This window comes from Emydura macquarii, unplaced genomic scaffold, assembly GCF_026122565.2.
Source record: "Emydura macquarii macquarii isolate MOO-44397 ecotype Brisbane River unplaced genomic scaffold, CSIRO-AGI_Emac_v2 contig_2422, whole genome shotgun sequence".
NCBI lineage: Eukaryota > Metazoa > Chordata > Testudines > Chelidae > Emydura > Emydura macquarii.
The window spans coordinates 30,811,825-30,833,516 of record NW_027132559.1 but is presented as its reverse complement, the minus strand read 5'-3'; the positions used below and the strand labels follow the sequence as shown (position 1 = coordinate 30,833,516).

At 40.1% G+C, this 21,692-nt stretch overlaps 1 protein-coding gene across 6 annotated transcripts in view; it reads right to left on the bottom strand.

The window, feature by feature from the left end:
- The window catches only part of SGCE (sarcoglycan epsilon), a 61,975-nt gene extending 47,285 nt beyond the window's left edge, over positions 1-14,690 (bottom strand). For 2 of the 6 annotated variants that reach the window (XM_067562173.1, XM_067562176.1), the window contains exons 1-2: positions 14,566-14,675; positions 5,823-5,927 (exon numbers count right to left, since the gene is read on the bottom strand). In XM_067562173.1, coding sequence (XP_067418274.1) covers positions 5,823-5,927; positions 14,566-14,671 — 211 coding nt within the window. In that variant the 5' untranslated portion in view covers positions 14,672-14,675. Of the gene's footprint in view, positions 1-5,822; positions 5,928-14,565 lie in introns of those variants that run through there. The other 4 variants (XM_067562177.1, XM_067562179.1, XM_067562175.1 and 1 more) reach the window with 3 other exon arrangements.
- Positions 14,691-21,692: the final 7,002 nt, after the last annotated feature.

The window sequence follows — 21,692 nt, the reverse complement described above, 5'->3', positions numbered from 1 at the left end:
CTTAGTTACAATTTCAATTCATTTTTATTTCTCCATTTAAAATATAAACTTGATCTCTTTTAGAAACAACTGCTTTTTATGTGTGAAACCACAGTCAAGATTTTCCCAAATACTGGAAACACTAGGATTGCACATATAACACAAGAATACAGCTGGATGGGGATGATATGCAATTCAAACAAATTCACATTGTGCACACCAGAATCCTTCCTTGTTTTACTCAGTTTGTTCAGCTGCAGGATTTTACAATTGTGGGAGCCCTTGTGTTAGAGAACGAATAACTTGTTCTTATGAAAACCAGCTTTGATGGTAATCAAAATCAGACCCGCTCCGTGCCTTTTTAAGAGGTAAGCTTTGAAAAACATTGTGTCAAATAGCATTTCATGGCAATCAAATGGGCTGGCATAATTATAAATCATTAAAAAAATCTTCTACAACTGCCTGAGTCTGGAGAAGAATGTGCATTTGTCCTAAGATATCAGGAGATGAAACTGAACTTGCTCACTGAGTCCCCAGTTGTCATTCCCATGAGTCAGGCTACAAAATATGGTGAGTGGGCTAGACAGAGAATCTGAAACTCCAGACTGATGTCACATAAATTATTAAATGAATAGTATATTGAAGATTTTTCTGGGTTTTTAAGATTATTTCATCTTCTACAGTCATCCTAGATTTAAATTATTTCTCATTCAGTGCATCCACAAAAATTATTTTAAAAAGTTACATGCTAGAAGACTTTTTTTCTAATTATCTCCTTGATAATTTGGGATTCATTAGGATGTAATGTCAACTTGCCACACTTAAAATAAGCACAGTTTCTTTTCTAATGAATGTCAATATACCATTCTGATGGGTGCTTTGTAAGTGTGTGTAAAATAGCAGATCTGCTAATGTAATATTTAATTTCAAGATACATGGTCCCTTTGAAACAAATTTTAGCGAACCTTTTTCTTTTAAGCATTAGCTGAACAAGATGTGCTTGAAATTTGCTGTTTCCAGTTTTCTATCTTTGATTTAACAACTCTGTTCTTCGGCATCTTCCAACCTTTGGGTTCATTCCCATTATAAATATATATAAAGAAAGGCTCAATGTAAAATGCCTCAACATTTACCGTACTATTGTGGATAAGTGCATTATATTTATTATCATAAATAGCCTCTCTAGCTTTCTAAAATAAATTCACTATTTTAAAGAATAGTACAATAAAAGCAAAAGGGAATCCACATCTTCCAGCTGGCTGAAGTGGGGTCATCACAGGCTGGCCAGCCTTCAGACATTCCCCTTCTCCAGCGGAGCTGCATGTGTTTGAGACTATGGTGTTCATGGTGAAGCTGCCAGGTCTCTATAAGTCCCTATCTGTGAGGAAGGCCCCTATGCTTGCAGCTAATAGGCACAGAGAAATTTGGTGGGAGGCCCACTTCAGAACTCCTCTGCTGCCACCTAGATCATACATCTTCACAGGGTGTGGCACTACGCCACAACTCCATCCATCATCATGCCCCTTCTGCCCCCTCCAGCACTGGGTATGTGTAGACCCTTTCTGTTACATGGTGGCCATTGCACTGGGCACAACTGGGGATCTGCATTGGCAGGATCATCACACTGTGTTCAGTACTATTTTGGATCCCATCCACATGGTAGCACTACCTCTTAACCCACTGCCAGGATCCAAGCCCTTATTGCTCATAACACCCAATTGTGGAAAGATTTCTTTTACAGTTTTTCCTTAGGCCAAACTTGTTGCATGATGTTTGCTCACAAAACATTGCTGAGCAACAGTTAATAACAAACATTCTATCCCTTGCACCAGATATTCTGAGCCTGGTTTTCTAAGATTAATAGCTTCACGCCCCACATATATTACTAAGCAGATTTCACTGCAGAAAGTTTTCACAAAACATCAGTGACTCAGTAAAAGAAGATGCTTCTAAGAGACATACAAGATTAAGTCTTCAGTAAGGCTCACTCCAACTAATAAAACAAAAAGTGTCTAATTCCAATATCATGCTAAATATATACCACGTGCTGTACTAGTAAGAGTAAAAGCAGTGCTTAATTTGTGCTGGGGTTTCCCAGGGGTGTGCTCTGGCACCTCTAGGCTTGGCAGTTCATAGCCCCAGCACTTCTGGGTTTGCCGCATTAGCTATGAAAATAAAAAAACTACTTGAGCCCTGGCACCTCTCTTGTTACAAAGTAAGCACTGAATAAAAGACTCCAGAAATCAATATTTTTCTGATTATATATTAATCCTGGTGATCATAGTTGCCTTTTCTCATTGTGAATGTTGTTTTTATTAGATTATACTAAACAGCCACACCTTATAATAATTTTATCAGTAAAAATAAATTCAAATGGTCTGGAAATGTAAATACAATTAAGGGGGAAAATCTGTATTAATAAATCAGTTATTGTTAATACATTTAAAGCAGATTTAATTTAACTAAACTAACCTAGAATAATTTGCTGCGTATAATCAATGTTCATATAAGTACACCCAACATCTTGCCTTAGTGACCCAATAAAGTCTTGCACTCACTTTTGTAAATGAACTATAAATAGATCAAGGAAATAGAATTATATAGGAAACTTTATTTATGAAGGGAAGCTGAAAAAGTAATTTACAACATTAATAGGATTATTTACAAAACAGAAAAGGCAAGAAAAAATATGCTGACTACATGAAACCCAAAGAAAAAAATTAATTTATTTTTCTGTTCCAGATACTTTGCTTTATACCTGGAGACTGTAATATTACATCAAAGATCAGCTTCAAATGGGAGAACCAATGAAAAGCTATGGTAATCTTTCTCCATAAAGAATACTTATAGAAGAACTATTAAGAGAAACTACAGTGGGGAATTTCTGCAGAAAAATTATTTCTCTGACGTCTCATATTTTACATAGGCAGTGTACTAGATATGACACATACACTACAATGGGTGCTCCTGCCAATGGGACATATTCTGTTGTTGAGGTAAGTGTACTACTGAACACTTTCTGCAGACATAAGATAATGGAATTGATAGAAAGTTAAAAATAGCCTTCAGATGAACAAATTAATCCTAAAAATGGCCATAACAAATTGAACATGCTAAAAACAGCATTTGAATTTGGCCCACACCTGGAGTAGAAGCTAGAGCTTGCCTTTGCTGAAAAATCAGTGGTGTTTTAAAACGTTCACTGATGTTTTTAAATGCTATTTAGCATCTGCTGTAAAGTCATGATTCAAAAAAGTCACCTACGAGTGCTACAATGCTTTAAGTTTACAAAGCACGTTACACACATTAGTTAATCCTGATGACAACCCTGTGAGTTAGTTTATTGTAAGTATTATTTAATTATTCTATTATAATAATTTATTATCATTAATACCGTTACTCGGGGGAGCCACAACCAACTAACATATTTAAGCAGTAGTCGTTCTTTCTACATTAGGATGAAGTCCTGTTTAAAGTAGTGTTAAACTGTGTTAGCTAACACCTTTTAAAAAACAGTTTTATTTTCCTAATCTAGATGTGGCCTTGAAAGGTAGAATTCTAGGTGTATGTTAGCCTCATTAATGCTAACAGAGTTGAGCACATGCATCCACAAAAGAAAAGACACATTAATCCCACTTCCCCTTCTGTTTTCATCAATAATCCACTGCCTTTAAAATAAATATTTTGAGAAAATAAACCCCCTAAATGTTCCTATTTGCAACCTTTAACACTAGTTTCTAATCCCAATTCCACTAATTGGTACCTAGTATCTTAAAATATTATCTATCTACTTATTTATGCTCTCATTACCATATTATTTAAGCTTCACACTCATTAATGGATTTTATCCTCATAACACCCATGTGAGGTATAAAAGTATTATCTCCATTATACAGGTGGGGAACAGAGGCACAAGGCACATTGATAGGGTTGCTAATTGTGGTTGGACATATTCCTGGAGGTTTCATCACATGACAATCTTTAATTAAAGATTAATGTTTAATTCCTGGAGACTCCAGGACAATCCTGGATGGGCAACACTACACACTAAATAATATGCCTACATAGTCACTCCGGAAGCCTGTAGATGAGTTGGAAATCATTTCCATTAGGTCTCCTGAGTCCTAGTCCAGTACCTTATCCACAAGACCATCCTTCTTGCTTAAGTATAATACAGTGTAATCTGAATGATATATTTTATTCATTGTATAGGATGAACTGTGGCCTTACATATATTTATCTTATAACCACATATGAATTGTAGTAACATAACTCTGGACAGTGGCATTTGGAAAGTTCGCCTTCACAGTCTTTCCCCTCCCTTTTCCCTTCTATTTCTTCAAAATGAGAAAGGAAGTGGAAGGTGAATCTTCAGCCCAATATGCCACTTGCTCTTCTCTCTAGCTGACAAGGAAGTATCTCATTTATGGATAGTTTGTTATCCTCAGGCTGTGCAGCCTTTTAACAATCTTCTACGAATGACTGATTCTGGAGAAGAATGTGCAACTGTCCTAAAATGGCAGGAGATATAACTGAACATGCTCACTGACTCCCAGTGTCATTTCCATGAGCCAGATGAACAATATTCAGAATATTGTTCAACAATCTGTGTGTGACTCCACCTCATGGAAGGGTAAAGCCTTTGGCTACTGTGGAAGCATTCTGTGCTTGCTACAAAAGGGTATTTCATTTCTTTATTAATGGTCATATGTGATATATGGGCCCAGATTAGGCGCTTTCAGTGCATATACAGGGCATCAGCTTTCCTCCTTTCTCTTCTTTCCTCCTCCATCCTCCTTTCCGTCCTGATTCCATTAAGGCCTTCCTGTGAATCCTGGATTGTACATGTGGGAAGGGCTAGAAGCTGCACAGGAGATAAGTAAGCAGGCGAGGAACAGAGGGGACAGGGGACATAAATTATCATTCTCTGGCCCTGTAAAGATTCCCCAAGGGAGAATAATTCTTCCCCAGTTTGTATTACTTCTTACGAATAGTGCTCTTTCCCCTTCCCCATAAATCCTGGGGAAGGCACAGCCAGGAGTCTCCCCACTGGAGCTGCACTGTCAGAGAGCCTAGAGGCTGTGAGCTATCAGAGGCCAGAGCTAGCAGAGAGGACCAGGATCTCAGTGTGGATTATTCTGCTCTCCAATGGACTTCAAACCATTAGGTTTGGTGATAGGCAGCTGGCCTATTTGGCATGTGAGGGAGCAAAACCCATCCTTCTTGGCAGATAATGTGGGGGATCTCCAGAAGGGAATCCATATGGAAGTTTCTTCCTCTAGAACTCCCTTTCCAGGTTCCATGGGTAAAGGTGATCCTGGCCATGGCTAGAGTTCTAGGGAGATCCAGATCCTTCATCTAGCTAGATGATCTGCGAGAAGTCACTGGCATTATCTCAGATAACTGTTGATCTCAGTGAAATTCAGCTACAATATTCTATGTGTATTCCTACAAATAAGTAATCAAAATTGTGTTTGTTCTATATATAAATATGGAATTAATTATTTTAATAGTTATAACAAGTTATTGCATTAAGCACACTGCAAAGATGTTTTCAAGCAACCGGAAGTGACAAGAAAATATGCAATATTAGGTTATATAGACAGCCGTTATTTTAAGCAAAGCCATAAGCTGCAACAGAAAAAACTGAGGGAAACTAAACATAAAGACATATAGAATCCTGACGGTTTAGAAGATTAAAGAACTATAAGATTGTTTTTCAAAATTACTTACCTTGAGATGTCATTTTATTAATAAACATATGACTGAAAAAGCAAGGGTAATATTGAAAGCAGATGTTGACTGAACCCACAATGGGATTTAAATTTACAACCTAAACTCACCATTCTTTTCAGCAGCCTTTATTCTGCTGATAATATAACTGTTGGGTTGCTTAGTCTTCCAGTTAATTGTTCCATTTATTCCCTCAGCAGAGCTTAACAAAAAAGCTTTTCAAAATAAAATAAATGCAAACAAACAAACAAAAAAGAATTAATGTCAGATTAACAAACTCCCACAGATCAAATGCCATTATCTTGGATCATATTCCTTTAAAACCAGCTTTTGTTTTCAACATTTTTTGAAGTGTAGAAACAGAAATAAATAAAATAGATTATGTGGTTTATATATATCACTCTGGCAGTCACCATTTTGGCATGTTATCTCCAAATAAGGCCAGCTCTACATTTGTCTTCTGCCAGCCTACCTATGTCAGACATGGTGTGATGGTATGTGATCTCTGAACAACACAGTAATGCCAGCAAAAACACATAGTGCAAATGCAGTTATACTGCAAAACTGTACTTTTACCAGCATAGTTTGTTTCATTCTGGGAGTGGAGATGGAGGTGTAGAAAAAACTATACTGGTAAAAAGTGCAGCTTTGCCAGTACAAATTGCATCCGAACTAGGAGTGCCTTGCCAGTAGAGTATACTGGTATACCTATACCAGTAAAGTGCAATGTAGACGAGGCATAAGAGGTTGAACAACCAGTTACCCTTGTTGATACTGTTCATGCTATTACTACACTATTAATTGGCTAACAGTTTGCTGCAGACAAAGTAATCTAGATTTTCCCCAAAGACCAAGTGAATAATTATGTTCTTGGGCCTAAGTGTGTTCCACACCATATCCAGTGTACTTATGTGCCATATGTAATATATTTGTTTTAAAATTCTAATAAAACAAATTCAAATACATTGATCAGTACAGAATTATGTTTATGCAAGTAAACAAGGAATTTTAAATATAAAGGCTAAATTTCAAAGTATTTACTGAGACAGTTAATGTAATTATGTGTGATTTAGAATTTACCAGGATATATTATTACTGGAACATATGCTGCTGCTGTTCTAAATGTATGAAACACTGATCATAAACTTCTACCAGAAAAGCTATTTAGTTCAGAAAGATCATAAAATTGACATGTTTTGTTTACAAATTATCCTTTTTAAAAAAACAACCCATTAACTTATTAACAAAAGGATATCTTAAAGAAGTTGAAGAACTTAATTTGATTGGAAATGGGTAGGATACAACTTTGCATGTATTCAGCTTGGGGGTAAGGAGAAAAATCTATCTTCTGAGCTGAAAGCAAACTGTTTTTTGTCTGATTTTTACAGGTAATGTCAAGCTGTAGCTTCTTGCCTCAGACTCAAAGGTGGGAGCAGGGATGACTGAAAATAAATGGGCTAGTGGGGCTGAACCCCACACACTAAATTCCCCTTCATTTATTTGAAACAAAACCCTTTGCGGCACATGACTTTTTCCTCCCTTCTCTTCAGCAGCACAATGGAGAGCAGCAGCAGAGTGGATGGGACAAGGGGAACAGCAGATGATCGATTCTAGCCTCAACAGTGAAGGGCCAGAATACAGTCCAGGATGGAAGGGGCAGGTAGGCCACACTAGGATAAAAATTCGTTAACATTCAAATTCTGCTGGTGGTGTCTACATGGGGGTTTTAAAATGACCTAGCTAATATATCCTAATAACACACCTTTTATTCCAGTCAAGACAAACTCAAAGAGTCTGAGTGCAGCAATAGCCCAAAGCAGAGTTCCTTTCTCACCACAGGAGCTGCACCAGAGCCCAAGTGGGGGAAAACTAAGGCAGAGGGACAGAGGAGCTGGCCAGCCTCTGATTTCAAGGAGGCAGCAGGTAGGAGTTTGTGACCAAGGAAGAAAGAGAGAACAAGAGGGATGGTGAAAGAGGATGCTCTGACCAGATTTTCCATCCTGCTTTATCTTCTTTATGCCACTCCAATGGTGCAAAGAGATGAGAAACTGGTCAGATTTTCCATGCAGGCATAAAAACCAATGAAACTGGCTCCTACACATCACATACTCTGGAATCCCTGACATAGTCAGAGGTGGGGAGGGACGAGGGCATGGCTAGGGCAGGCTGAGAGCCAACAATCCCTAGATGGTCATTGCTCCTTGGCACTATCACCAGCTGATGTATATTACAGCAGCCCTTACGCTAGAAACAAGCAAAGAATTTTTCAGATTTGGAAGATGGTAATGGGTTCAAAAGACTAAATAAAAACAGTAAAATAAACAGAAGTAATCAATGTCAAGACATTGAAATTTCTGAATAATTAGTGTATTCTTAAAAATTAACTTGATGCACTTGGATTTACAAGTATAATCCAATTAACCCTCCCTCCCCTTATTTAATTGTAAGGAAACTGGGTGTCTCAGATGACTTGGAAATAAGATAAAAGCATTTCACATCTATGTCATTTGTTCAAACCAGCCAAGCTGGTGATGACCAAAAGCTGACAGAATTGGAAAGCTATTCAGTGGCTAATAAGAAGTAGTTTCTTATCATCTTGTAGTTTCACTAGTTGCAGTTTCTTGTATGTGGCTGTTCAATTCACAGAACCACCATTACACATTTGGTAAGTCTCAGTAAAGAAGCCAATGGCTAAATGACATGGAACACATCATTTCAAAGACTGTACCTCTAGACCTTTCCTGGGCATTTAGTTTTATTATTAAAATAAATCATACCCCTTAAAATTGTTAAAACCTCAAGTGGAGCATAGTATATATTCTATCCAATCTTGCTGGTAACTTCAAATACCTTGCTTAATATTACATAACTTATTATAATTAGCTTCATATCCGAATAATTTACATTTACAGTCTGCATATCAATACTGTGTCCATGGTAACTTTGCAGGCTTGTGGAATCAAACAGGAAATGGTTAAGTGGCTAAAAAGTAGATGCAGCTGGAGCTCATGCTCCTACCAGGCACAGCTGCTATATATAAATGAAGAAAGAAGCAAGACATGGCTAGATTAGAAGGAAAAAACTAAAAGCTGGGTTTTTAAGCTACTTCATCTCTCTAAAGGGGAGGCTGTTCTTTTGGTGTTGGTTTATATCTTAGACAGGTAAGGCTGTTTATTTGAACTTGGATTATACCCTGAAAAAGAGAGAATTTAAGAGTTTATTTATTTTGTGACTTTTTGCTACCAGAAAGGAAAATCCTACCCTATGATAAAAGCAAATAAGAATTTCTGAACTTTAATTACAACCTACTAACAGCCTTTAAATGTTCACTGTCAACTTGAAGTCTACCTAACTTTTTAAAAAGTTAACTGCTTTCAGATATAGCTGGCCTACCTCCACCAAGATATATGATTTTTATTATAATATTTTACTGCTTCTGTAAATGTGTATTTTTCTTTCTCCTGGTGCTATGTGGAAAAACCACACACAAGCACAAGTAACTGACTATACAGTAAATATTGTCAACTGTAAAAATAAACAAACTGAAAACTTGTGAGGATCTTAAATTAGCTTTTGCTTCTGGGGCTCTCAGGTAAAACTGAAGTTGCTAAAAGGTTTACTCCAATCCTAGTCACTTTCTAATTTATCTAATGCTTTATGAGAACTCATTCAATTGGTTTAGGGGATATGGGGTGGGGAGGATATCTGTTACTAGCTGTTTAGTTTCTACATCTGCTTCTAAAATATTATTAATTTCTGTAATACAAAGATTACTTTTTATTCCTATGAGAATGAATTCAGATAACAACTTTGTAAAGTTATCCACATTGGAAGGAAAAGACACATCTAAAGGACAAAAAACAAGAAAATGTAATTGAAGAGATATTTACTGGTACCTTACATAAGCTGCTGTGAACTTTTAGGGAACTATACCAAGATTTCTAATGTTCAGACTATATGCTTTCTTCAAGTTTCTGAGGGAAAAGAGTTGTATAACTATATGATACTTCTCAGCTTGATTAGAAACTGCAAATCCATCCTTCAAGTATTCAAACTAGCATGTACTTTTTTCATCTAAATTATGCCACCACAAAAACTAAAATAAAAACTTTATTCCATAATTCAGTGGTTCTCAACCTATTTACCATTGTGGGCTGCATCCAATACTATCTGTATGGCCCTGAGGATGTCACGTGAGCTGTAGCTTTGGGTTGCAGGTTGAGAACCACTACCATAATTACAATGAAACCAATCAGATGACTATTTTGAAGACTCACACTTCTATATCTATTTATCTCATTGATTAGGATCTCAAGCTTGTATATTAATCTTTCTAACTTTTTTGATGATCAGTTATGTTAGCAGAGAAGACAATCTGGGATAGATTAAGGCATGAACAGTAGTTGCTTGGGGCTGCCACACCTTTAAGTAAGTATGCAAGTAAGAATCTTAACTCTTACTTAAAAAATAAATTTCTAATCCTTATGGTGCAAAGAAACACTGAAAAGAGAGAACTCAAGGCATGTCTACATTTAAAAACTTAAATAATTACTGCAGTAGTTCATGTCCACGCTACCATTCTTTTGTCGGTGGTGTGCCTGCTCACCAGGAATGCTTCCACTGACCTGAGGAGGCAGTGGGGAGCAGGGGGTGCAGACCCTGGGCTCTCAGCTCCGCATACAGCTCCCTTCTGGGATCCTGGGTGCTGCCCCAAGGCTAGCTGGCAACAGGGAGCCAGGAGCCCAGGAGGCAGCCCTAGGGGCTCCGGATGGGGAGCAGGAGCTTTGGGGCAGCCCTGGGGCACTATCTGGAGCCCCTCACCCACCCGGCTTTCTTGTCAATTTCATGGCTCTAGCATGAAGCCATGAAATTGACAGGAATGACAGGCAACAGCCTATCCCTTGATGTCCACGCAGACACTGTGTCTGCCTAACCACACAACATACGCCTACACCTCTTGTGGAGGTGGAGTTATTATGCCTATGCAGTTGGGCACTTATATTGATGGGAGCAAGGCTGTAGTGTGTATACCGACATAAGTAGGTCCAAATAAACTGTATTATATCATCCTAACGCAGTAGTGTAGACCAAGCTTAAGTAATTGATGCATTGATGTCTGAATCTGCAGATGGACAGAAACAGTAGCTCAAAGTGAGAACTACCCATTCTTTTCAGTGAAGTGTTATTGCCAAGACCCTGTCCATTGCTTGTGTGGTCCTGCAAACATTACTGTAGATGATCATTCTACAGTGCAGTCGGTCTAGCCCACTTTCATAAGCAGATACTCCCCAGCTTCAGGGGGGCTTAATGCTGCTGCAGCTGCATCTCCAAAGGAGAAGGGGACCCTTGTTCCTGGGACACCCACACTATTAGCCCTGCCTCTGCTAGAGAAGGGAAAGCTCTGGCATTCCCCCATCCCACCCCCTCTACTTGGAGTGGTAGTGCAGAAGCTATGGAATGGGGACAAGGTTGCCAGGGAACAGCCACATGGAGATGTGCTTATGGCTCCAGATTCTCTTAATCTGGTTCTAAAGGCAACTTAATTGATTTTTATAAAAATTTTCAAAGAGAGAAATCAAGTATAAGGCTTAATCTCAGACTCTAGTAAATTCTCTCTTCCCCATGTCTGAAATCATGGCTTGATAATGCAGTCCAGTTTTAATAGCAATTATTGAATTAGTAGTTCTTTGAAATGATAAACATTTTTAAAGCTTGTTCTACCACAATATTAGGAATGTCAAGTCTTATCTTCCCTGGCTTTGCTGAAGGACTTCCAAGGGCGGGGGGAAGAGGTCACAGATGTTCATCGCTGACTTTCATATCTCAATGAAGAAATTGAGGATTTTTTAATCTTAAAGTTCATGAGACAGGGGAATCAAATGTTAAAACTCTTTGAAACAATAACAAAAAATCCCACACCCTTCCACCTTTTAGTCTCTTTAAATCGTATAACTTCACTAGCCCAGTCAACATGCTTTTCCAGGGTAAATAATACCTGAATTTCTGAAATAAATGGGGTATTTTTAAGCCTTCATTATTTGTATATCATAAAGAAGCAAAAAGGGGAAAGAGACTAAACTTGTGCCCATTGCATATCAAGTGCGATAACCGAAGGAGAGACTAAAATCTTAATTAACCAACCTTACAGAAGATAACACTTCAAGCAAGGCCCTTAATCAATACGCAGACTATCTACTGGTATCAACAGATGTTGCATTAACAGGTTAAGAGCAATTTAAAGACAAAACAATGCTTCAGTGTATTAGTGGATATTGAATGGCTCCCAAACTCCTGATTGATGGGCAAGTAAGAATTCAAAATTAAGTGAATGACTTCAAATATAACCCTGAAGGATATAAACCCTGGTAAGCTGAGGGCAACCCTCCTGTGACATACTACCAGAGCTGAGATCAGCAAAGAATTCTGAGGTAATCTCTTTGATAACTGAGGGTCTTCTGTTTGGAACTCATTCTCCATCCCCTCCAGTAACGGTCACCAGAGGCCAGATTAACCAACCTTTCAGTTTCAGCAAAGATCCTTTAAACTATTAAGGAGGGAAAGGGAGGGGATGGTTACCTTTATGGGCAGTTTCATATTTTGTGTGTGAACTCAGAGCACAGGATGACATCTATAGCTATATTTTATAAATTTGAAGAAACAAATAAATGAAGCATAATACTGCAATAAATACAGTATTGCAGACGTGTGATATAATGTAAATAAATGGCATCTGCATGTCAAAGTACAGCTCTTATAAAGATGCAGTCTTTTAAACCACAGGGTGGTGTGGATACAACTGTATCCTGTACCTGGCTCCTGTGCCTTATGTTGTCAGACTCTTTGAAAAAAGCCAGACTGTAAAGCATCAGATCCACATGCCCACTCCAGAAACTCATAAAAATCTTTAAAAGTACTAGATTTAAAAAAACCCAACCCTGCTAAGCCATTATTTTAATTCTATGCGATTACCTATTCTGAAGTTTCTCCTTACGAACTACACAGCCCATTTATATCCTGCACACTGAGCCCATTCATCTGTAATGTAGATGGAAATAAAGTGAGAAGGTCTCACACAGAGAGCACCAGAAATGAGCAACTCGTCTTCCATTTTAATTACATTTTCTGTATCTATTCAGTTAACACTGCTGAAAATTTGTCAAAGAATGGCCTAGCTCCTCCTTTTACTGATGATCTAATCCTATCATGGGGGACAAATGGAAAGCATACTTCTGCTCTTTCACCAGGGGAGTTCTTTCACATATCTATGCTTACTAGAGAGAACTAGTATGATCCCCACTTTGCATTACTTTGGTGGATTAACTACGAACATGTGAATCAAGACTCGAACCATTTGTTAGACCCCCTTCCCCAAAATTTCACATTACTTCAAGTGTTTTAATATTTTAATGTATGGGGTGACCTTACTTGTCCTATTTAAGGTAAGTGTTCTCAAATGCCACCGCTTAGTAGTTTGAGAGAATTAAATGGAAATAAACTTTTGTTGATCACAACAAAGCCACCGAGAAATTATCTGATAAAAACAATCAGTGACCACCTATAAAACTATTTTTCACTGCAAAATCCTGGTACCCCAATGATAAAGTTTATGGGAGTGGCTACTCTCCTTTTGGGAGGGTGGTCTACCGCTTTCCATTATCAGAAAAGTCTCTTGAAGAGCTAATGCTTTTTGTGGTAGGACTCTGAAAATAGTATGATCATGTGATTAAAGACTGTCAAAGGCAAAAGGGAACAGAATTAAGGTTGCCTGTGCAACCTTAAGTCTGACACTAATTTCTGACTGCTTGACACTGGTGTAACCATAATATTCTTAAATCTTATATGTAATTATTTGCATAATACCAGAAACATGGATGATACTTTAGATTTAGCTAGGACAAGTGTCTGCAAATCCTAAGAGGTCATGAGAGATGACAGGGGAAAACAAAAGCATTGTAGCCTTCAGTAAAACTTAGATTTATGCTCACTACCTGAACTAAGCACAGGGGTCTCTTTTAAATGACTGTGCCCTCATAATCTCTTCCTGTATCTTATCTCTTGGTGTTGACATGATTACCTCCAGCCTTTTAGTCTACCAGAGCATATATACCCTATTCATTTCTGTGGCACCAGGGTACCTCTCTCCCATGTACGTCATACCTAAAATGCCTACTCCTAAAATGGATATGTTGCTCCCTATGCAACCAATCGATGGGGAGGGGCAGGCCAGCAATACATGGAAGGTGGCCCATATCTACCATCCCCGTCGATTTTATAGCGCCAGGCTGCTCTGAAGGCATCCCAGTCAGCCCAAGCCTAGGGGCGGGGGCAGCTGGGGCTGTGACAGCCACAGAGGGACTAGGCGATGCCTTGACACCGAGGCTATGCGAAGGGCTTTGCTGCAGAGACTCTCCTGTTTTGCGTAATGTGCTGAGATCGCAGTGGCGGGTGCCTGCTAGGGCCAGAGGCTGCTGCTGGGAGCAGCAGAGGCGGGGAGGAGATCACAAGGCTCCAGTCTCTGCTGCTGCTGGAGGGCAAGGCAGGGCGACGGGGCAGGGCCGAAGTTGCTTGCGGGGGGGCGCCGCTACTGGAAGGGGAGTAAAAGAGCTGCTGCTGGGGGAGCGAGGGAGCCGCAGCCCTGGGGGAAGTGGCTGGGGAGGGGGCGCAGCCGGCGGGCAATGGGGTGGGCGGCGAGGTGAAGGGGGCCGCACCCCGGCGGCAGAGGGGTGACCGGCGAGGCAGGTAAGGGTTGCGGGGCGGCGGCGGCAATGAGGTAGCCATGGCTGGCGAGGGACTCAGCGGGGTACAGCGGGGCCGCGCCCCGCTCGCCGCAGTGAAGGAGCCGCTGCGACCAACCTGTCAGCAGGAGAGTGGTGAGGGCGCCCCCGCTCCGCGGCCAGCGCCCCGGCGCACAGCGCTGCATGGCTCCCCGCTCCGCCAGCCGCCTCCGCCGCTGCTGCATCCTCCGCTCGGCGCCCCTCCCGCCCCCTGCCGCCGCCGCCTGACACAAGCAAGGCAGCGGCATTCTCCCCGCCCCTAGTGACGGTCTCTAAGCAGCGCCGCGGCCCCCCCCCCCCCGGCCTCCTTCCCCCGCGCGGGGCATGCTGGGAAGAGCCGGGGGCTCCCCTCAGGTCTGAGCCGGAGCGAGCAGCCTGCGCTCGAGCAGCCCCGAGCCAGAACCGCCGGTTGGGCGCGCGCACAGGCCGAGCTCAATCGCAGTGGGGGAGACCTCTCGAGGGCGTGGGGGGAGGGGAAGTTAGGTCCCTCAGAGGCGCCCGACCCCCGCCATCACTTTTAGGAGGCTTGAGCTGTGTGTCAGAGTCTCACGTGCCCCTGGCCACACAGGCTCTGGCCTGTCATTTGTTTTTAACGCTGGGGCTGTGGGGCCCTGGCTTACACTGACTCCTTCCATCCAGTGTTGCACTGCCACAGGGAGCGGGTTTTGCCTCGCTGTGCCACCCTAGCAGATTAGGGTGACCAGATGTCCCACTTTTACAGGGACAGTCCTGATATCGGGGACTGTGTCTTATATAAGCGCCTGTTACCCTCCGACCCTCTCCCAGTTTTTCACACTTGCTATCTGGTCACCCGAGGGCAGATGGAGGCAGGCATCTCAGCTGCGTTCAGCTCCTGCCCGCCCTCAGCTCCAGAGCAAATCCTCCCCTGCCTGCTGTGACTGATAAATTAACCCCAGTGACTTTAAACAGCCCTTTACAAATAGAGACAACACAAACTGAACTGAAAGGGAAGAGACAGCTCAGTGGAAGGAGAAGGACTTCAGCACCTGTCCTCAGGGTGTCCACCCCACCCACATTTTCCTGTGTCCAGCACAAACAGCAAGTACAGGAGAACTCCTACCCGTGCTATTGTGACCCATGAGCCCCTCAGTGCCAGCTGGCAAGACAATTACAAGAATATCCTGATCCTAGTATGTACGTTCTGGGTCAGCACAGAATGTCTGGTGGTCTTAAAGGAAAGCCAGGGTCATGCTGTTCATTAATGTCATTGTGAAATGTAGGTACAGATACTATGCAGATATGTTCCTAAAGCCTGTATGAAGGCAGAGTTGACAAACAGGCTTCTGCCGGACAAAAGAGCATGTTTATGTACCTGTCTCTCTTGGTCCCCAGGTAAATTAAGCATTGTAAGCTGACACAATGGGGAGTCATTTACATATGAAGTCAACAGGGAGGATGTGAAATCAGCAGGGAGACAGGCACCATGAAGAATAAGATATGGTGGATCACCCTAACTTTGTCTGTCTCTCAATGAGTGTAGGGGAATATGAGGAGAAGGCAAGAAAAATGCCTCTTTTCCCTGCACTTACAAAGTAATCATGCAATTTGTGATTCATGAATATGGGATCTCAGTCAGGCTTGGCTAAGACGTTGCAAAGGACTTTTGGGGTGAGATAAACTTCTTTAGACACAAGGTTAGCCAGTTAAGTTTTGTTTTCCACTGCTAATTTTCACACTGGTAGAAAATCTGATTTTTTTTAAACACCTGTAGTCTGATCTGATTACCAGACCACCATCTTCCTCCCAAAATAATGTATTGTTCAGACTTTTATCCCCACAGACATTATCTACAAAAATGATATTGACATTTTTTTTTGTATAATGTTCAGTGTCTTGAGCACATGTGCCTGTTGTAAGTGGCAATGTCTCAAACGGAGTAGCTTATTACAGCTCTGAAAAGGTGCTGCATGCTCCCCTTCTCCACCCTGTGTGACTAGCCTGCACCACTAGTAGGTGTGTAAGAGTAGGGACCATAGTCATAGTTCAGTTACTCCCCTTCCCCTTCCCCTTCCTGACTAGTGCTGTAATATTAGGCAGCCTATTATACAGGACATGTGCACACAAAACTAATAATAATAAAGGGAGGATGGAAGAGTCCTTGCTTCCACCCCCATGTGTAGCTGTCTATCTAGCTCTATAGATTTATTTTATTCTATTTTTAGGGTGGAATTATTGAAAGTGCACAGTGTTGTCATAACTGGCCCCATTAATATAACTTGGGAGTCTTACTATTGAATTGAATAGGAGCAGAGTTAGGCCAGTCCTGCACTTTTGAAAATGCTATCCTTATTTATTAAGTTTGTAAAATGAATTTGTCCTCTACTAGATTAAACCATCTGAAGGTCACTGAAATCTCTTGGCAACCTTTTGAAATACTTGGTAACAATGTTTCAGACGTGGGGAAAAAAATGAGCATCTGCTATTGTGTTGTCTTGTACAACTTTCTCCTCTTAATTTGTTGTAAAATAGCATCTTGACTTGCTTTGTTTTCTATGGGGACTCATTTATAATTTTAGCAAAAACAAGAGTCCTGTAGCACCTTAAAGACTAACAAATTTATGCAGGCAGAACTGTTAGTTTTTAAGGTGCTGCAGGACTCTCTTTTTTTATTTATAATTTTGTATTACAATTCAGAATTTGTAGTACAATTCAGAAATCTCAAACATCACATGTCATTCATAAGAATGGGTGATATAAGAATCCATGATTTCCATTATTTTGCTTTGACACTATAAAACTTCAAACTTCTGAGTAAGCAGGACCTTTGATCAGAACAAGCTCATTTTGATTCAGTCTTAAACATGTCAGCTGTACTCAATAAATGCAATGTCATTGCAGAAGGCACTTACATTGTGATGGACATGGATATGACAAGGCTCCAAGGCAATGCTCAGACTCTGTTTACTTGTCATTTGCATTATTTTTAAGGCAATCTAAAAGTTCAACACAAATAACATGAAGACCCAATATTTTATCATATTTGGCTCATTGCCTAGACTCCTGAAAATGAATTCAAGGTTCTTGTGATTTATCAGAAAATTGCATGTGCTAGCAAACTGTGCATGTGTATACCTTATTTTTCAGAAGACCCAAAACTTGAAATGGTAGTTGACATAAATTGTAATGATGTACTTATTAGATACAGAATGAGCAGAACCTGTCAAATTCAGTACTGTTACAACTGTAAATCTATTATCAGTACCTGTCAGAGCTATATTTGCATAGAGAAAAGGTTTGTTGTTCAATAACTGCACACCTATAGTATTAAGGAGCAGCATGAGGTAAAGTCAAATGATGTCATCAGTCCTACCTATGACCTAATAAAATAAAATTAAGGCATTCTTCCCCTTTGACATAGAAAATATTGGTGGTAATTGTTAACGACAGCTGTGATCAATATGTAGTCATGCTGCTGATTAAGGCAACTTCAGCTGCAGAAAAATTTATATAACGCACCTTACATCTTGTTACTCCTGATTGGGCAGCCCATTCTGCTTATAGTTTTACCTGCCCTGGTATACAAACATTTTGTATGATGCCACTGGAGGCTAATGTCCTCTATTCATAGAACACTGCAGTATGGGCAGAAAAGTGAAAGCTTTCCTATACTGCCCAATTAGTCATTTCAACTTTGATCTGAATGGATTGCTTTCTAGATAGAAAAGAGTGGTTTAGTCTCCATACCCATTCAAACCTTGTCCTCCCTGTTAAGATAAGGTTTCAAACTGTGATTGATGGTTGCTTTTCAGATATGACCATACCTGCAACAAGAACTGAACAGAACAACATTTTTTCCCTTAATCATTTTGCCTAAATTCAAACCAGGATCGAGAAGTGGGAGACTGCTGTCATTTTCCCCACCACCCCATCTAGCAAGTCTATAAGCTATTTAATATTCATGCCTCTGTAGTTTAGTTGACACCACTATACCAGTGTCCCATATGGGATTGCCACCCTGGACAGAGTTCCAGTGGGAGGTCTTTTCCTTCTAAGCATTTTACCTAAAGCAGTTTTCTAGTACTACTGTAACACAACTTCTTGCTGCCAGTCAGAAATGAACTTCCTTTAAGTGACTCTTTTTGTTCATGCTCTAGATACAACATGTAACAGGCTGTAGACCCAGAAGGGTACAGATGTCTGCAATGCCAGCACTTTAGTGTTGGGACAGAAAAAGGAATTCTTAATATAGCCAAATGGTGCTTATGGGATTTGGCCTATAGTCTAGAGGCAGCTCAGTGAAGTGCTTTAGGAAGAACTAAGAAACACTGTCAAGAGGGAATGAAACACTTTTGAACTAGAACAGATGTGGGTTTTGTTTGTTTATTTGTTTGTTTTGATTAATGCCAAAACCACAACAATCTTGGTTGCTCCAGGGCCAATAGCTAAAATTAAGCTGACTTGTAGAATTTATTCTATAGGCATGTTTTGAAAAGTTGCTCTCTTCTCTAGGCCCACCCCCCTGTATCTTTGATGCATGAGAATCTAACCTAATAAATCTATTTGTCTCTTCACTACACGTGACTGAAGTCAAACTTTTCAACGATGGATGCCTATTGACTACACTGGGAGCTACAGACATTCAGCAGCTCTGAAGGTCAGCCCACTCTTTCTTTAGGATCCTAACTATTAGGCAGCCATGTTTGAAAAGATTTTTGTATCTGTGTATTGTTCCAAGGAAAAGTTGCAATCCCTGTGATAAAGTGTGTTTATTATATATGATTTAAAAAGAATTACCATCACCCTTGCTACACATTACTGTTTTATTTAATAAAAGTCAAGAACAGTTTGCAATAAAACTTTCATTACACTCCCAGGACTCTTCCCCCTCCCCCCCCCGCCATCTTCAATACTAATTGCTGACCTTCTAAACTTCTCAGCATATCAATGTGATACATCATAAATGCAGTACTTTTTAGTGCTAGTCCTGTACACTGTACCCTAATTAACTGCATTTTATCTGTGCAGCAGTGCTATCTAAGACCATATGAATTTTTTGGGGCAAATTTCTCTTTTAAAATAGCTTCTCAGCATACTTTAAAAGAGCTTTAATTTTACTAGAAAAATGCAACAAAGGGACATATTAAGCACTCACTTGATAGTTTCAACTGATTTTTCTTGTAATAAATACTATCTACCAAAGTTTAATTTTAGAAACACAGATTTTTTAGTGCTCTTTTGAGCTGATTCAGTCTGCATATATATATTATATATATTTTTATGTAGCTTGACATGGAGAAGTGGAGCACAAAAGCTTCAGTTATGCAGCTTTTTCTCTAGAATTTGGCATGTCTCTTGGAAAACTTATCATGTGATCAGGAAAAGGGCACTGTATATATCCAAAGACAGAAGTGATGTAAACAAGCACTTAAAAAAAATTATTGGAAAAAAATTAACACACTGTAAGTTGAAACGGCCCACGGGCAATTTTAACTTGCTGAACCAGCACTTATGTAGCCAATTACCCTACATCTCAGTGACACTGGCAGTTTTACAGAGGTCAGTTTCAGATGGCTGAACTATTTTTGAACAGTTTCTGCCATTTATCAGACAAACATTAGCTCTTCTTTTCTAACTTTTTTCTTCCAAAAAGCTTGGCTCATGTTGACTATCCAAGAAAATCCTCTCTCCCCATCTGTGTATGGGTTTCCCTCCCTGGGAGCATGTCAGAGCAGCAATGACTTTCTGGATATTGTTCCACAATTCTCCTCTTTTGTGAGGGACTTCCCTTTCAATACCGTTGCTATCACAAAACTACTAAGTATTTGTAGCTGTTTCTCTGGCAGCTGTGGTATGATAGTCAATTCTCCATCAACCCATCTATTTTGCAGTGAGAATTCAAGCTAATCAAGCTTGGGGTATGTTAGTCCTCCAGCCCCATGCCATAATTCCACCTGGGCTGTACTTTCTTATCTAACTCCTCCCTTCTTCTACATTGCATTTTTAACCCCATGTTTTCCTGCTCCATTTTTGCTGCATTTCCACAGCAGTAACAGAGATGCCATCCAAGATATTTCCTCCCGGACTGCCAGTTTGGCAGAAGCTGCCTCCAGCTCTCCAGTAAAGTTGTGGTGCGATATCAGTAAGACCCACAACTTGGGGAAATGTACCAAAAATGACACTTATGTTTAATGGATAGGAAATGAAAGGAGGTTTAGAAGTCAATCAAGTGTGCTACAAATCAGTTTGTGGTTTGCAGACTGAATTCCTTAATGACTTTCTTGCTGCTAAATACTGTTGGCACCATCAGAGCTGTCTGCATTTACATAAAGTACTGTTCTCGTGTCACTGCCACAGACAGCAGCTCTATGCTAGGTGAGAGAGAGACAGAGCTCTGCAAATGAATTCATACAGCAGCCCAGGTTAGTGCATTGCTAAGAATTATGGGATATCTCACCAGAAATTCATCCCAGCACACTGTTTAATACAGCACCTCTGTGGATACAGTTGCGTGCTTTGCAATGGGGAAGATTTGTGTGCTATGCTAGCTAAGCCTACGCTAGCTTGTGCTAACTCTGCAGTGCAGACCTAATCCTAAACACAGAAGATGCAGGTAAATTGAGCTGTGCTTTCTTTTGATACACGAGAACTCCAAATCACAGGGTCACTATCCAGTCTAAGTTCAAATTTCTCTATTTTATGTATTGGAAAAGTAGCAGTTCAGAGGTGGCGTTTCAGCCACTTACCTTTCTTAAAATGTGGGACAATTCTTTTTTTCCCCAAAATGATTCATTGCTAGGATATAACTTATTCTAATGTGCTGTGTATGTTTATGAATTATATATGATAATTCCCTTACCCATAATTGAATTGTACGTTCAGATATGCTGCAAAGCAAAATTCTTTTTACAGGCTGGCCTATGACTATCCCTTGGAATTTTTTTAAAAGAATACTGTGCAGCCAAATCACATCCAGATGCACAAGAATTAAATATCTAGAGCATGGGGAAATCTTATTGTGTCTGCCATTCATTTATCATATTTTGTCTTATTTTCTCCTGTGTCTATATTTTTACTGTTAAAGCAACACTCCATAAAACTGTACATGCCTTTTCTCAATGGAACCCTATGCTTTTTAGAAACTATACAGGTGAGTGGTTCCTTTTTACCACTGAAAAGCAGCCATTTCTGGCAAGGACTTTATAAGCTATTTTTTTCCAACAACTATACAAACAGAGCAATCAGTTA